The sequence below is a fragment of the Malaclemys terrapin genome, chromosome 9, assembly GCF_027887155.1.
Source record: "Malaclemys terrapin pileata isolate rMalTer1 chromosome 9, rMalTer1.hap1, whole genome shotgun sequence".
NCBI classification, from domain to species: Eukaryota; Metazoa; Chordata; order Testudines; family Emydidae; genus Malaclemys; species Malaclemys terrapin.
In genome coordinates this window covers 46,087,747-46,105,762 of record NC_071513.1, presented here as the reverse complement: position 1 = coordinate 46,105,762, position 18,016 = coordinate 46,087,747, and the positions used below count along the sequence as shown (strand labels likewise).

Below are 18,016 nucleotides of genomic sequence, written 5' to 3'. Positions count from 1 at the left end.
TGCTGAGATGACCTGTGGGTTCAATTTTGCAAGTCTCCCTTCTTAGTACAGGTGATTAACTGCTTTAACTTAGCCCTATGCATCCAACAGGTGCAAAATACAATTACTGTGCATGACTTGGGAAGACCAAATAAAAAGCTTTATTCATATGCATTGCAGATATAAAGTCTCTTGCTTCTCAACAATGCATTCCTTTCATTAAAACTGTTTCTCTCATTCTCTCTCCCTCTTCCCCTTCCTAATTTCACGATTCTTGCTGGAGACAGGAGGCTACAACCTTGCCAACACAGCCCGCTGCTGGACATACTTGACCGGGGTCATCCTGGGGAGAACGCTACCCTCCGAGATCCCAGATCACGAGGTAAGGCTCTGACAAACCATCCCTTCTCCTAGAATGAGAGCTGAGTCATTCCACCTAATCAAAACGGCATCCTTGCCACTCAATACTGTTTTGTTGCGAGACGCCCCTGTAACAATAACACACTGTCCCAGCAGCATAGTGGGCTCTTGTTCCCAAAACCCGAGACCATCTGCATCTTTTTACAAGGGATCTTGGAAGCCAGTCAGTTTCAGAGAGGGGTTCACCTGTTTGCACAAAGAACTCTTTGGGACATGCACATATTTTCACCAGAAAAAAGCAAGCCCTCTCTCAAGTTAAATTTAGCCTTGTTTTCCCTGGATTTATAGAAAGTTCCAGATGCAACTTCCAAACTGTACCAACTGCTGCTATTCCAAAGGGTCATGGGGCCAGGTGTTGTTCTTTTAACACAAGCTATCTTGAAATGCATGATCTGAACAATGGTATCCTAAAGTGTTGAACAGGACAAGGGGATCAACTTGAAGGAATGCTGTCTAGATAAAATTTTGCACCTGTCAATCTGTTTGCTGAACCCAGATAACTAGGGTGTTTCTTCCCAAGCCACATGCTTCAGTGCTCTTCCATTCCCACATCAAAGTTCAGTGCTAGCAACCCTACCAAAACGAACCGGAGTATTCAGCCCAGCCCTACAATAACAGCACAGTACTTGACACTTCTGTAGTGCCTTTCATCTTGAGGATCTAACCAACCAGTATGCGTAGAATGAGGTAAAGAGCAAATTCATGGAAAGGAAAGGAATTTCAGATTCAAGCTTGAAAGAGGTGATTAGCGATTGTGAGGCTTATGAAGCCTTTTTAAGAGTGTCCTATTTAAATGAGAACCTCTGACCACAGCTGGGGAACATTTGAGTGAACCTTGAGTATACATGGAGAGTAAATAAGGTACTATTTCAGGAATTAACAGGTATCAGTCATTACCTTTTTTTCTTGTTAATCTGAATATTCAGCATTTAATGATTTCTAAACAGTACTGAGGGATTAGTGTAATGCAGAAATGGAACAGTTGGAGGATGTTGCTATGCATATAACGTTGCATCATTTGGCTCCAGGCCTTATGACTTCTTAATCTGAACAAGTTTGGCCAGGGAATGGGTTATGGAAAGGGGGATGCTTTGCCTGCGAAGCTGGGATTGCTCTGAGTTTAGGGTCTGAAATTGTCCAGACCAGATCAGCAGAAGATTCCGGTTGTAGCATTACAGTGCTTGTAATTTTCAAGGGTTGAGATGAAGCTGATGTTCAAAGAGCTGTCTTGAATGCATGTTCCCAGATGGGCGTGCTTGGAGGTGACCCTTGATCACAGTGGTTGAAGAGGCATGGGATCTGGAGGAGGAGTTGCACTGGCTGCCCAGCAGACATCCTCATTCCAGTTGTAGAGCCATCAGCTCAGCTTAAGAATTCTAAGCAGGTTTTTGATCTCAATGCCTGCCAGGAGCGTCATGTCTGGTTGTCAGATCATGAAAAGGATGGTAGTAAAAGACTCTCTACATTTCAGTGTGGTGTGACCACCAACTGGTTCAGCCAACAAAACAGCTGTTGATGGACAGAGGAAGTGTAGAATCTGTTTCTTTGTAAACTGTGTTTCCAAATCTAAGACCCTAGGAATGATCGTAGTGTGAAGGTGCACTGATCCTTCTGGTCTGATAGCCCTGCCAACATCTCATTACTTCTACCTTCTTACATCCTATTTCCCAAGTTCAGCTATTTCTCCTTAATGCTTTCTCATATTCCATATTAGTGTCTCCAATCATGCTGTCCCTGGTGCCCGGAACAGCCTCTCTTTCTGGACATGAAGCAGTTTCCCTCTCTGCTTAAAGCCCACTTCGATCACTTAGGTTTCCTTTGCCAATCAGCTGATGCAGCTTTCTTGTACCCTAGTCTTTGTATTGCACCATTTATACTGTAAACTGTTCAGGGCAAGGAACGTGACTATGATGCCTTATTTAAATGCCAGGTAAATTGGCTGAAAAATAATGAATAAACCTATAAAACACCTATATGAACAGAGCATGGAGTGAAAGGATTTACTTTTGTAGAAACTGCGGCTCAACTCCATCAATCTATTAGAATACACTTGTGTGTTATCAAAATAGTGGATAAAGTTGAGTCAGTTACATTTGTTTGGATTTTAAAATTGACTTTTAAAAAGCTTTTGACAAAGTCCCTCTCAAGAAACTATTAAAGAAAGATGAAGTACTGTCATGGGTCAAATGTTGGCTGAGGTGGTGAAACCAGTGTGAAGAAATGGTCCATTGTCATCATGCAGAAGGCTAGCAACGGCATGCCTGCCACAAGGTCACATACCAGGACCCCTTTTATTGAATATCTGTGATGATCTAGAAAAAGGGGGTGATCAATGAAGTGATAAAATTTGTAGGTGACATAATTATTTAGGTTAATTGAAACCAGAGAAGATCGAAGAGCTGCAGAAGGACCTTACCATGCTAAGTGAATGATCAATACAATGCATTTGTCAACAATGAATTTCAGCTACCAAAGTGATGTGCAACAAGTCATTCCAACTATTCCTTGCCTACACATAATCACACAGGAAAAAGACTTGGGCATCTTTATGGCTTGCTGAATGAAAGTATTTGTTCAGTTGTATAGCAGGGCCAAAGAAGTAAATAATGTTAGGATAAGAACATAAGAACGGCCATACTGGGTCAGACCAAAGGTCCATCTAGCCCAGTATCCTGTCTACCAACAGTGGCCAATGCCAGGTGCCCCAGAGGGAGTGAACCTAACAGGTAACGATCAAGTGATCTCTCTCCTGCCATACATCTCCACCCTCTGACAAACAGAGGCTAGGGACACAATTCCTTACCCATCCTGGCTAATAGCCATTAATGGACAACCTCCATGAATTTATCCAGTTCTCTTTTAAATGTTGTTATGGTCCTAGCTTTCACAACCTCCTCAGGCAAGGAGTTCTACAAGTTGACTGTGCGCTGTGTGAAGAAGAACTTCCTTTTATTTGTTTTAAACTTGCTGCCCATTAATTTCATTTGGTGGACCCTAGTTCTTGTATTATGGGAATAAGTAAATAACTTTTCCTTATCTACTTTCTCCACATCACTCATGATTTTATGTACCTCTGTCATATCCCCCCTTAGTCTCCTTTTTTCCAAGATGAAAAGTCCTAGCCTCTTTAATCTCTCCTCATATGGGACCCATTCCAAACCCCTAATCATTTTAGTTGCCCTTCTCTGAACCTTTTCTAGTGCCAGTATATCTTTTTTGAGATGAGGAGACCACATCTGTACGCAGTATTCAAGATGTGGGCGTACCATCGATTTATATAAGGGCAAGAATATATTCTCCGCTTTATTCTCTATCCCCTTTTTAATGATTCTAACATCCTGTTTGCTTTTTTGACCACCTCTGCACACTGCGTGGACGTCTTCAGAGAATTATCCACGATGACTCCAAGATCTTTTTCCTGATTCGTTGTAGCTAAATTAGCCCCCATCATATTGTATATATAGTTGGGGTTATTTTTTCCAATGTGCATTACTTTACATTTATCCACATTAAATTTCATTTGCCATTTTGTTGCCCAATCACTTAGTTTTGTGAGATCTTTTTGAAGTTCTTCACAATCTGCTTTGGTCTTAACTATCTTGAGCAGTTTAGTATCATCTGCAAACTTTGCCACCTCACTTTTTACCCCTTTCTCCAGATCATTTATGAATAAGTTGAATAGGATTGGTCCTAGGACAGACCCTTGGGGAACACCACTAGTTACCCCTCTCTGTTCTGAGAATTTACCATTTATTCCTACCCTTTGTTCCCGTCTTTTAACCAGTCCTCAATCCATGAAAGGACCTTCCCTTTTATCCCATGACAACTTAATTTACGTAAGAGCCTTTGGTGAGGGACCTTGTTAAAGGCTTTCTGGAAATCTAAGTACACTATGTCCACTGGATTCCCCTTGTCCGCATATTTGTTGACCCCTTCAAAGAACTCTAATAGATTAGTAAGACACGATATACCTATCTCATAGAGCTGGAAGGGACCCCGAAAGGTCATCGAGTCCAGCCCCCTGCCTTCACTAGCAGGACCAAGTACTGATTTTGCCCCAGATCCTTAAGTGGCCCCCTCAAGGACTGAACTCACAACCCTGGGTTTAGCAGGCCAATGCTCAAACCACTGAGCTATCCCTCCTCCCTTTACAGAAACCCTGTTGACTTTTGCTCAACAATTTATGTTTTTCTAGGTGTCTGACAATTTTATTCTTTACTATTGTTTCAACTAATTTGCCCGGTACTGACATTAGACTTACCGGTCTGTAATTGCCGGGATCACCTCTAGAGCCCTTTTTAAATATTGGTGTTACATTAGCTATCTTCCAGTCATTGGTGGAAGATACAGATGCCGATTTAAAGGACAGGTTACAAACCCTAGTTAATAGTTCCGCAACTTCACATTTGAGTTCTTTCAGAACTCTTGGGTGAATGTCATCTGGTCCTGGTGACTTGATAATGTTAAGTTTATCAATTAATTCCAAAACCTCGTCTAAAAGCAACAAAGAGTCCTGTGGCACCTTATAGACTAACAGACGTTTTGGAGCATGAGCTTTCGTGGGTGAATACCCACTTCTTCGGATGCATCCGTATTCACCTACGAAAGCTCATGCTCCAAAACGTCTGTTAGTCTATAAGGTGCCACAGGACTCTTTGCTGCTTTTACAGATCCAGACTAACACGGCTACCCCTTTGATACTTAAAACCTCCTGTAGTGACACTTCAATCTGTGACAGTTCCTCAGATTTGTCACCTACAAAAGCCGGCTCAGGTTTGGGAATCTCCCTATCATCCTCAGCCGTGAAGACTGAAGCAAAAAATTAGTTTAGTTTCTCCGCAATGACTTTATTGTCTTTAAGCGCTCCTTTTGTATCTCGATCATCCAGGGGCCCCACTGGTTGTTTAGCAGGCTTCCTGCTTCTGATATACTTAAAAACATTTCGTTATTATCTTTTGAGTTTTTGGCTAGCTGTTCTTCAAACTCCTCTTTGGCTTTTCTTATTACATTTTTACACTTAATTTGGCAGTGTTTATGTTCCTTTCTATTTACCTCACTAGGATTTGACTTCCACTTTTTAAAAGATGCCTTTTTTTCTCTCACTGCTTCTTTTACATGGTTGTTAAGCCACAGTGGCTCTTTTTTAGTTCTTTTACTGTGTTATTAATTTGGGTTATACATTTAAGTTGGGCCTCTATTATGGTGTCTTTAAAAAGCGTCCATGCAGCTTGCAGGGATTTCACTTTAGTCACTGTACCTTTTAATTTCTGTTTAACTAACCCCCCCATTTTTGCATAGTTCCCCTTTTTTAAATTAAATGCCACAGTGTTGGGCTGTTGAGATGTTCTTCCCACAACAGGGATGTTAAATGTTATTATATTATGGTCACTGTTTCCAAGCGGTCCTGTTATAAAGTATCAAGAAATATTGTCTCTTCATTTCATCCTGAGGTGACATGTTCCCAGTCAATATGGGGATAATTGAAATCCTCCACTATGATTGAGTTCTTAATTTTGATAGCCTCTCTAATTTCCCTTAGCATTTCATCATCACTATCACTATCCTGGTCAGGTGGTTGATAATAGATCCCTAATATTATATTTTTATTAGAGCATGAAATTACTATCCATAGAGATTCTATGGAACATGTGGATTCACTTAAGATTTTTACTTCATTTGATTCTACATTTTCTTTCACACATAGTGCCACTCCGCCCCCTGCACAACCTGTTCTGTTCTTCCGATATATTTTGTACCCTGGAATGATTGTGTCCCATTGATTGTCCTCAGTCCACCAGGTTTCTGTGATGCCTATTATATCAATATCCTCCTTTATCACGAGGCACTCTAGTTCAACCATCTTATTATTTAGACTTCTGGCATTTGTGTACAAGCACTTTAAAAACTTGTCACTGTTTGTCTATTTGTCTGCCCTTTTCTGATGTGTCCATTTTTTTATGTGAATGTTTCTTGTCTGATCTGGCCCTTACATTATCCTCTTCCATCCTCTACTCCTGACTATAACTTAGAGAATCTTCATCAATAGACTCTCCTCTAAGAGAAGTCTCTGTCCGATCCACATGCTCCTCTGCAGCAGTCGGCTTGATATTGAAAATGTTTAGAATCAGTGATACTGTGTTCAGTTATTGCTTCCTTCATCTCAGAAAAAGCAGAAATGGAGGGGTCCAGAGATGTTCCATCAATGTGGTTAGAGGACTGGGAAGACTTTCATATGAAGTGATCGAAATGATTGGGTCAGTTTAGGGATTTGATGAATATGAGGGGAGATGCGGATGGGAAGAGAGAAATAGATTCTGTATATTGATTCTTTCTGGGAGGTGTTCTGAGACCACAGTGATGGACATCATGTAAGGACCTAAGTAGAGCCATGGTTACATTAAGTAGGATAAATGTAAGGGGTATGAAACCATCTGGCTTCAGAACACAAACTGACCACTCAATGACAGGGGTCAAGTAAGAAAAGTTCCCCATGGGCAGGTTTATTCCATAATTGTCCGCTACAGGGTTCCTTGCACTTTCTTCCAAAGGGTTTGACACATGACACTGCTGAAGACAGGATTGTTGATTATAGTGCAGCTCCTATGTAATTTGTAAAATCCCATGCATGTCCTACGGCTGTCTGGTATAAGTAAATCTCCTATATTGGAATAGACCAATGAGCCAGGTAGCCTGCTAGTATCCTCTCTCTGAGAATGGCCAATCCTGGATGCTTCAGAGGAAGGAATTCTTTAAAAAGTGCATCTATTACTATCTGGGAGGGAGAGTGAGTGTGATCAGCTGGGAATCAGTTTTTTGCCCTGAAGCATGAAGATTGAGAGCCATGATTTTTATTCTCACTAGACTACAGATGCTGTTTTTCATATAAATGCATAATTCTGTTTTGAAACTGTAAGCAGTTTGCATCAATAATATCCTTCAGCCCAGAGCTCCCCAGGCTAATGAATATATTTCCTTTGCAAGGATTTCCTTTTTCAGTTTTTAAATATACTTTTCCAGTTCTCCCCATCAGAGATTCCATGTGTTTCTAGCTCTTGAACTACAACCAAGAGCAACAATTTCTGCAACTGACTGTCTTGACAAGAAGTCTGAAAGATTTTGTTTGTTTTCTTAACATCACCCACCCCCCTTCCACCTCTCCCTGCTGAACAGGATCATTTCAAAACGCTGAGCATAATATTTATTTGGCTAAGAGTAAAGATCCTGCCTGTGCTTTCGCACTGGGTAGTGGAAGATCATGTGCACTGAAGCTGAGATGTCTAACCCTTGCCCATTGAAGAGCCATACTGCCAACTTGTGATAAGTCTGGGAGTCTCACCTAATAAGCTCTCACATACCACCTGCTCTTATATTTAATACATAAATGATGTTTATAAACATTCTGCATCCCAGCATGCAGTACTGACTCACAATGTGATCATCCTCTTTCTAAATCCAGATGGAGCATATTTCTTCAAGCCATTTTATCAAACCACACTGTGTGCACCCTCTCAGTACAGCTTCTTGGGGCAGTGAGCCAGTCAACAGGAATCTTTTAAAATGTCTTTCATTAGCCTACTTCAGGTCCTGAACAAAAAAAATGAACTGAAAGTGGTAATGTTAGTAGACTTGCTTAACAAGAGAAGCGTGTGGAAAAGGAAAGTGCATGCATCAGTGTGCTAGGCTATTTGCTAAACCTACAGGATGGCTGGATCTCTGCTTTAAGGAATTTACAATGTAAATTACAGAGGGCATGGTATAGACATGAAATATACCAGAGGAAGGTGCAGTCTTAAATGAGTTTTAATGAGCTCTCAGCCAAGCATCTTGTGGCTTATGTGCTACATCATGTCCTTTCAGGGTTTATTTACCAGGACAAACCTTGAAAAGTAGATCTTGCTGCACGGGACAGTGTGTTCATTCTGCACCTGCAGTGACTGAATTGTTTGCATTACTGATTGCAAGTATCCAGGCAGCAGCAAGCCTGCAATGCATTCAGTACCAGGGCCACAAAGCAGCTTTAGTGGGGCGTATTGAGCTCTGTATGTGGGGGGGGATGGGGAAGAGGAATGGGGATATTGGCATCTTAATGAAAGGGACCGACAACCAGTGACCACCACAGGGGGAGGTAATAATATAGGGCACTTCTACTGCAGGAGGAGGTCCTGTGGCAGACAAAGTCCCTGTAGCCAGTTTGTATAGGTCTTCATTCTTTTATTCAATCTTTTGTGCTCTTTTCATGACCAGGGATCAAAGAGACACTGCGTGGTCCTGCTTATATACCACAAACAGAACCTAGTCATTTTACTGAGGTGCCTCCTCCCCTTCTCCCAGAGCCCTGAGGAGCAGCAGCTCAGCCCTGTCTGGGAAACAAAAGAGACTTTGTACCTGCTGAATAAACTCCACTCCACTCCCCACTCCACCAGCTGCCACAATGCTCCCAGAAGTGAGCAAACAGGAGGCCTGCCTTTCCAAGACCATGCGAGGGGTTTGGGGCGGGGAAAAGAGAGATTTGCATTTAGGACGACAAAAAAAAAAAGCCATCACAAAGCCTGATTGTAAGCATAGTGTAGCCCTTTTGTTGTTTCCCCTGTGTGTGTTTGTGCTTGTTCTAGTGTCTCCTTGCTGCTTGGCGCCTTCTACCTATGAGGCTGGCTAGCCCCTGGGATTGCGTTTTAAAAAATGAAACTATTCAATGAGGGTGAGGCAAACGGGGAGCCCTCTTTTGAAGTCAGCTTTTCTGCCCCACCACTGGGCAAACTTTCATTCTAACCCCGGCGCAGCATGTCTGGGACTTTCCTTCTACTGAGCTACAAATGGAGTTTCCTTTATATCTCAGTTCACTGCAAGGGGGGTTGATCTCTTACTTCCTGTCCTATACCTATGCAACCTTAATTCAGCCCCTTTGTGCATACACATTATGATGCAGTCTTTAGTTACATGATTAGATGCTGATTTTTCCACAGGGCCCCTACCTTATGGGCTTTTTTTGTGAGCCACAGAGAGATTAAATTGTGGGTGTCTGATGTGAAATTCCTAGGACTTAATTTTACCGACTTAGCATTACATAGCACTTTGTATTTTCAAAGCACAGCTTCTATTGATTTTAGCTGCAGCTGCAAGTGCTCAGCACTTCTGTAAATCAGATCCCTTTCTCTTCCCACAGTCCCCTCCCTCATTCATGATGCACCTTCCAACTTCTGCAACAGCGAGGTAGGGGTCCTACAGACAGCAGCCTTCTTCAGGTCACAGCCTCAGTGTCGCCCCAGTGCACTATCCATCCTGGGTGCTGAATGAGGCAAGGGGCCTGTGGAAAAATAGTATCCATAAAACAAATCCAGAGAAGTGAGGTCTAAATTGATGTGTTTGCAACTTTTTAATTGAATCACTTTAAACTAGTGCGATTTCTGCATGTCTAAGAACTGCACTGCTCGATAGACCTCCTCCATACAGCCAACATTTGAAGAGGGCAGTAGTTAGCCCTGTGACTAATTGGAATATAGTGGCATCGGGCCCACCCTGCTAAACCTAGGAGTGCATCTGTAGCATTTAGGTCACTCTCTGCATGGAAATTTTTTTTTATTAGGAGTTACAGAGCAAGACTGAAGGTTGCCAGCAGGTAAAATTGGGCTGGTAACAATCACCAATGGCTTCTCTAAAAAGCAGGTTCACTGAAATTAGAGATTTGGGGAGACAGGGAGGGAAGCATACTGGGGTAGGTCTTATCTAGCCCTCCCCGCCAGAGCGAACTCTGGCCACTGAACGAATGATCCCTTCAGTTGACTCTTTAGGGCTTTATTCAGTTTTATGTGATGGAACCAATGAGGTTTCCACCACTTCCCTTAGGAAAATATTCCTCCTTTGAAAAGATTTCCATAATGGGAAAAGCTCAGATACTCTGCTTGATTCCCTTTGTTTAATTTCATCCCACTATCCCATTCCCCCTTGGACCAGACTGTCCTTTGTGTTTACACCCTTCACATCTCCACCATCTCTTGCTGTTCAGTGTGCACTCCATTCTAACCTTTCCTCCATCAGTAAATCTCTTTCTTCCTTTCTTCCTTACAAGTTTACATTGTGATTTAATAGTTATACTTCTTTGTGGACAAATAAAATGTGACATGTGCATCTGCTCCTGATGAACCTGGGAATGACTCCTCCCTTCCATCAGCTTGCAGTTTAATCTACAGGACACTGGGCAATGGGTACACTGGAATTTACCGTAAACCTACTGACGGCTATACTTACCTATATGCCTCCAGCTTCCATCCAGGACACACCACATGATCCATTGTCTACAGCCAAGCTCTAAGATACAACTGTATTTGCTCCAATCCCTCAGACAAAGACAAGCACCTACAAGATCTCTATCAAACATTCTTAAAACTACAATGCCCACCTGCTAAAGTGAAAAAGATTGACAGAGCCAGAAGAGTACCCAGAAGTCACCTACTACAGGACAGGCCCAACAAAGAAAATAACAGAACGCCACTAGCCGTCACCTTCAGCCCCCAACTAAAACCTCTCCAGCGCATCATCAAAATCTACAACCTATCCTGAAAGATGATCCCTCACTCTCACAGATCTTGGGAGACAGACCTGTCCTCGCTTACAGACAGCCCCCCCAACCTGAAGCAAATACTCACCAGCAACTACACACCACAGAACAAAAACACTAACCCAGGAACCTATCCTTACAACAAAGCCCGATGCCAACACTGTCCACATATCTATTCAAGTGACATCATCATAGGACCTAATCACATCAGCCACGCCATCGGGGGCTCGTTCACCTGCACATCTACCAATGTGATATATGCCATCATGTGCCAGCAATTTCCCTCTGCCATGTACATTGGCCAAACCGGACAGTCTCTACGCAAAAGAATAAATGGACACAAATCTGGCATCAGGAATCATAACATTCAAAAACCAGTAAGAAAACACTTCAACCTCTCTGGTCACTCAGAAACAGACTTAAAGGTGGCAATCTTGCAACAGAAAAGCTTCAAAAACAGACTCCAACGAGAAACTGCTGAACTTGAATGCAAACTAGATACCATCAATGTAGGCTTGACTAGAGACTGGGAATGGCTGAGCCATTACACACATTGAATCTATTTCCCCATGTTAAATATCCTCACACCTTCTTGTCAAACTGTCTGAAATGGGTCATCTTGATTATCACTTCAAAAGTTTTTCTTCTCCTGCTGATAATTGCTCACTTAATTAATTAGCCTCTTAGAGTTGGCAGGGCAACTCCCACCTTTTCATGTTCTCTATATGTGTATATATATATATATCCTTACTATATGTTCCATTCTATGCATCTTATGAAGTGGGCTGTAACCTGCGAAAGCTTATGCTCAAATAAATTTGTTAGTCTCTAAGGTGCCACAAGTACTCCTGTTCTTTTCATTAGGAGGAAGTTCATCAGTGTTCTGAACTCCTGCCACTGCACAGAAAAGCTGATGATGATGTCAGAATAGTGGGAGTGATATTTTCCTAACTAACCAGAGAGCTGTCCTTGGCCATTTCTGACCACTCTGTCCCTGCTTGGCTGAATCTGTCTGGCAAAAAGATTTTGTACTAGGGCTGCAGCAGCAATAAAATGCCCACTTTATTGACACAGCTTTTAACATATACAGGTTAATGGTAACGTAAGACCTGGCTTCCAGAGCAACACCACTCCTAAACCTCAGGAGCTTTGCAGAGATGGGCAGTTGTTTCCAAGGATGGAAAGCTCTGTAAATACAGCTACAGAACCCCTCCCAAGGTTCTTAGCAACTTTTGACAACTAATTAAAGACTGTCTAAAGACTATCTTTAGAAGCTGCAAGGCCATTCCAGGCAGGATGGCAAGAAAGCAGAGATAATCTGCCTGTCCTGTGCAATCTACATTTGGGCTAACAATCTTCCTTCACCTGCTCTACGTCCTGTCCATCACAAGAGATCAAAAGAAGCAACTCAACCCCAGCAGCTTGTGGGTGTGTCTTCACTGCATTGTGAACTTGAGCCCTTACTCTGGTGTTGACACTATCCCAGCTCCCGTCCACACCCACAAACCTCTGACTTGAGACGTGCTGGTGCTTTATACCCAGAGTAGCTGGCCAAGCTGAGGATATAGGCTAGAGCCTGGGTGTAGCTTTCACTCAGGCTGGTAACCTGCCCACTTGCAGTGAGGCTGCAGGCTAAGTCACATGGATGCTGCTAGTCCTCCAGTGCTGCCTTACAATTCCTTCTGTGCCCAGAAGGACAGGCATTTTCTTCCACAATTTGCTGGGAGATAATCATAGAGCAGCTCAGCTCACTGCAGCAAAAAGGCCCAAGGGATACACCCCCAGCAGTCATAGTGCCATGCAGGGGAGTGCAACGCCAACATGGGCTCAGTGGAATGGGCACACTCAGGCAGGCCTTTGCAATGTCTCTGCTCTCACCCAGCTAGGCTAGCCCAGGTGCTCAAAGCTGAGTGCCCCTCACCAGCATTAACGCTGCAGTGAAACCAAATCCTAGAGCGAAGCAATTCAAGTGTTGTTTGGGGGTTCTCCCCCCAGTCTGCTCTGTGGGTGCCCCTGAATGGAGAGGAGACGTAGAGAGCTGGAGCCAGTGGACTCCTTACTGATGTAAGCTAGGGACTTGTATACACAGGGCGTTCTACCTGTTTTAACTGTAGAGAAATTTCTTGTATAGACAAACCCTAAATCAGTAAAAGCAAGTTGCAAACCAATTGAGGTGTGTCCACATACGGGTTTGCACCAGATTAACTCAAATCGGTTTTTAAGAACGAGAACATAAGACTGGCCAAACTGGGTCAGACCCATGGTCCATCTATCCCAGTATCCTGTCTTCCGACAGTGACCAATGCCAGGTGCCTCAGAGGGAATGAACAGAACAGGTAATCATCAAGTGTTCCATCCCCTGTCGCCCATTCCCAGCCACTGGCAAACCAAGGCTAGGGACACCATCCCTGCCCATCCTGGCTAGTAGCCATTGATGAACCTATCCTCCATGAACTTATCTGGTTCTTTTTTGAACCCTGTTATAGTCTTGGCCTTCACAACATCCTCTGGTAAAGAGTTCCACAGATTGACTGTGCATTGTGTGAAGAAATACTTCCTTTTGTTTGTTTTAAACCTGCTTTCTATTAATTTCATTTGGTGATTCCTAGTTCTTGTGTTATGAGAAGGAGTAAATAACGCTTCCTTATTTACTGTCTCCACACCAGTCATGATTTTATAGACCTCTATCATATCCTCCCTTAGTCGTCTCTTTTCTAAGCTGAAAAGCCCCAGTCTTTTTAATCTCTCCTCATATGGAAGCTGTTCCATACCTGAATGGTTATGCTGTTTTAAAGTTACACTGGGGCAACCTTTGTGTGTAGGCAAGGTCCAAGTGATCTGTGTATACAGTAACTTGGAAAGAAAAGGGGCTTTTAGTTTTGCTAGGTTAGTGTGTAGTGGTGTTGAGGAGAGCTGGAGGAAAGGCTTGGGCGATGAAGGGGATATGGATGGGGAAGGGAGGGCGGAGGCATTTAGCCAGATTAGGGTTTATTAACTTGAGTTGCAATGGCCAGCTGAATGAGAGGTTTGCAGTGATGCTTTCCCAAGTATCCTGAACTGTGGGAAGTGATTCAGAGCTGGATTTACAAGCTCTGTAGGTTGAAGCTGTTTCTCTAGGCAATGGTTTCGCACATCCAGCTGCCTTTAATAGTGAGTCACATGATAGACTTCTTAGGGTTCATTGACTTAATTGTAGGGATCTAGGGCCAAACTCGAACATGATGTAAGTGGGTGAAGCTGCCCAGGATGTGTCTGGACTAAGATCAGCAGTAGTGTAAGTGACACAGTGGCTGTCTGGTGGCATAGTGCAGCTTGAACTTATTTGCCCATTCGGTGGGTTTGCAAAATTTGTAATTTACCTGTTGCCAAGAGGGGTGGTGGTGCCTCAGGAGGAGCGGCCAAAGGAGGTATAAGATGAAGCAGATGCCCTCTCCTTATGCCATCCACCATCTCAAGAGAGTTGAGGCCACGTTCAGACCCTCGCATGGGCAGGCACAATTCTGGTTTCAGTGTTCTGCTGGTTTTAATTGGTTTCAGTCATGGCTATTCTCAGATCACCACTGTCAGCCATGTAGGGAAGTAACTGGTCCTCTCTTCCTTTCTCTGGGAATGGGCTTCTGCACTGTAGCACTGTGCTTCATAAAGGAATTGTTTCTGTCCAGCTGCCTGTGCTGAGGGGTTGGGCTCTCTGAGCACAAGTTCTCCCAGGCTTCAATTCATTGTTGAGTTCCCCAAACATTGTGATTAGATATGGAATCCCGAAGTGCTTTAGGCTGGGCTAGCTTGTGTTGTCATTGCATAAGTCGCATGCAAATGGTCAGTTTTGGGTATTATCTAAGTCCCTGAAGTTTTCATGCACCCCTCAAAGCTCTGTTCCCCTTGAAAGCTTGTCTCTCACCAATAGAAGTTGGTCCAATAAAAGATATTACCTCCCCCACCTTGTCACTCTAATGTCTCTGTTTAGTCCAACATCTTGAAGGCAAATTCTTTCCCTCTCTGTCAGTTTTATAACCCTGAAGAATAGCTACCAGTATTTTCCTTCACATTCAACCTGATACAAAGGTCACCTCAGTCCCTGGAAAAATCATGGAGCAGGTCCTCAAGGAATCAACTCTGAAGCACTTAGAGGAGAGAAAAGTCATCAGGAACAGTCAGCATGAATTCACCAAGGAAAAGTCATGCCTGACTAACCTAATTGCATTCTATGAGGAGATAACTGGGTCTGTGGATGAGGGGAAAGCAGTGGATGTGTTATTCCTTGACTTTAGCAAAGCTTTTGATACGGTCTCCCACAGTATTCTTACCAGCAAGTTAAAGAAGTATGGGGTTGATGAATGGACTATAAGGTGGATAGAAAGCTGGCTAGATCGTCGGGCTCAACGGGTAGTGATTAATGGCTCCATGTCTAGTTGGCAGCCGGTTTCAAGCGGAGTGCCCCAAGGGTTGGTCCTGGGGCCGGTTTTGTTCAATATCTTCATTAATGACCTGGAGGATGGCGTGGACTGCACCCTGAGCAAGTTTGCAGATGACACTAAACTGGGAGGAGTGGTAGATACGCTGGAGGGTAGGGATAGGATACAGAGGGACCTAGACAAATTAGCAGATTGGGCCAAAAGAAACCTGATGAGGTTCAACAAGGACAAGTGCAGAGTTCTGCACTTAGGATGGAAGAATCCCATGCACTCTACAGACTAGGGACCAAATGGCTAGGCAGCAGTTCTGCAGAAAAGGACCTAGGGGTTATGGTGGAGGAGAAGCTGGATATGAGTCAACAGTGTGCCCTCGTTGCCAAGAAGGCTAACGGCATTTTGGGCTGTATAAGTAGGGGCATTGCCAGCAGATCGAGGGACATCATCATTCCCCTCTATTCGACATTGGTGAGGCCTCATGTGGAGTACTGTGTCCAGTTTTGGGCCCCACACTACAAGAAGGATGTTGAAAAATTGGAAAGAGTCCATCGCAGGGCAACAAAAATGATTAGGGGGCTGGAGCACATGACTTATGAGGAGAGGCTGAGGGAACTAGGATTGTTTAGTCTGCAGAAGAGAAGAATGAGGGGGGATTTGATAGCTGTTTTCAACTACCTGAAAGGGTGTTCCAAAGAGGATGGATCTAGACTGTTCTCAGTGGTAGCAGATGACAGAACAAGGAGTAATGGTCTCAAGTTGCAGTGGGGGAGGTTTAGGTTGGATATTAGGAAAAACGTTTTCACTAGGAGTGTGGTGAAGCACTGGAATGGGTTACCTAGGGAGGTGGTGGAATCTCCTTCCTTAGAGGTTTTTAAGGTCAGGCTTGACAAAGCCCTGGCTGGTATGATTTAGTTGGGAATTGGTCCTGTTTTGAGCAGGGGGTTGGACTAGATGACCTCCTGAGGTCCCTTCCAACCCTGATATTCTATGAATTCTCCAGCGTATACAAATCCGGTGTGTCTGCTGCACAGGCAGGGAGGAGATGGGGGCACTTTCCATCCCCCTCTGAAATATCATGTGATAGGATGGTCATCCCGGGACAGGCCATGCCACATGTATTGGCAACGTGCTTTTAAAAAAAAAAGCTAAACACCTCATTCTGAAGTGCCCCATATTCCATCATCTTCCCCGCTGCAGATGAACTCTCCTTGCACTGGGCGAAAATAGGGCTTTTTTTATTTCATTTTTTTCCTCTTGCTCACTGTAGGCCAGGCAAATTCTCCTAAAAACTCCAGCAAGAGAAACAGTCACGTGCCGCCTCCCTCCCAAGCAAACACAAACATGCCGTCCCACAGGAGCACTGGCTGTTTTCTTTGCCTCTTCAGAGGATAGAGTTTACAACAGGAAGTGGCTCTGTGGTGTTTTCCAGCCATTGTTTTGCAACCCCTCAGCCAGTGCAGGAACTGATGCATCCGCCTGTCACTCAGAGGAAGAACAGTCGGCTGGAAACGTTGCTGATTGGAATTGTCTATCTGTCAGGGAGAAATTAATAGCCAGGACTGATAAACGAGTGGAGCTGTGGAAAGAATGGTTTGCGTATTAGTTAGGACTTTTAAGCAGTCATTGGCACACACAAGCCTAGAACTAACACCCAGTCAGGACTCTTGGATAAATGGTGTCAGTTCACAGAAGGAATGTACAGGAGGGTTCAGCTTGGCAGTGTGCTGTGAAAGAAGAGAGATTTGGAGACTGTTAGATCACTCTTTAATATTCTTCAGTGCAATGAGATAGGAAAGCAAAAAGTAAAGGCCCCTTTCTGCCAGTTGAATGCAGTGGATACAATGAAGTCCTGGTGTGACTGGTGAATATGCCATTCCCTTCACCTTTCTTAGCAGATCTTGTCCTTACCTATTTTCAGTTTTCCTATTCTGTATATACTCAGCAATGCTCTGGGCTCTGAATTTTCTCATTCCGAAGGAAGAGATGATTTGGGGGTAAGGATTAGGCATTGGCAAGACACACCTACCCTACTTCAGCACTTTCACCCAAAATGTTTGAGAAAGTTCACTTGAACTATTTTTTTCTTTCTTCTTATGGCTGTTCTGCTTTTGCTTTTCCTGATTCCAGACAGAAATGACACAGGGCCAGGATTGCAGCATCTGTCCTCACAATATTCCCAATCCAATCAGCAGTATAAAGCACTGGGAGTTTCATGAAACTTCCAGCCTAGTTTGGAGAATTCAGCAGAGATTCTCAGCTTTGGGTGCTCATCTGAACCAGACCTTAGAGCCTTCTGAGATCAGCCCATCGCTAGTCATGGCATGTTGATAAATACTGGTTGGGGATTTGCAGCAGGCTGTGTTCTGGCTTGATCTACTGTACTAAAGGAGCCTTTCACCCCAGAGATGGCCCCTGCAGGCTGTGAGGCATTGTTGGGGTCAGGGTGGGACCGCTTATACAACTGCTGCTCACATTGTACTGCTCCCAAGAACAGATATTCATTCTCCAGGGCTGTGAATCTGGCACTTATCGCCAGCACTGACAAGAGGAAGCAAGTCAGAGCATAGGTTCAGAAGATGATAAAAGCCAATTCATATTAGCACTAATCTCTCCTAGGAGGCTCATTGCTGAAACCCTGTCTCCAGAGCTGTAT

General features: G+C 43.7%; 1 protein-coding gene across 9 annotated transcripts in view; it reads left to right on the top strand.

Annotated features, from left to right (window-relative positions):
• The window catches only part of HDAC8 (histone deacetylase 8), a 111,005-nt gene that overhangs the window by 53,074 nt on the left and 39,915 nt on the right, over positions 1-18,016 (top strand). For 4 of the 9 annotated variants that reach the window (XM_054040014.1, XM_054040008.1, XM_054040010.1 and 1 more), the window contains one exon: positions 267-361. In XM_054040014.1, the coding sequence (XP_053895989.1) occupies positions 267-361 (95 nt within the window). Of the gene's footprint in view, positions 1-262; positions 362-8,643; positions 9,132-18,016 lie in introns of those variants that run through there. The other 5 variants (XM_054040012.1, XM_054040006.1, XM_054040007.1 and 2 more) reach the window with 2 other exon arrangements.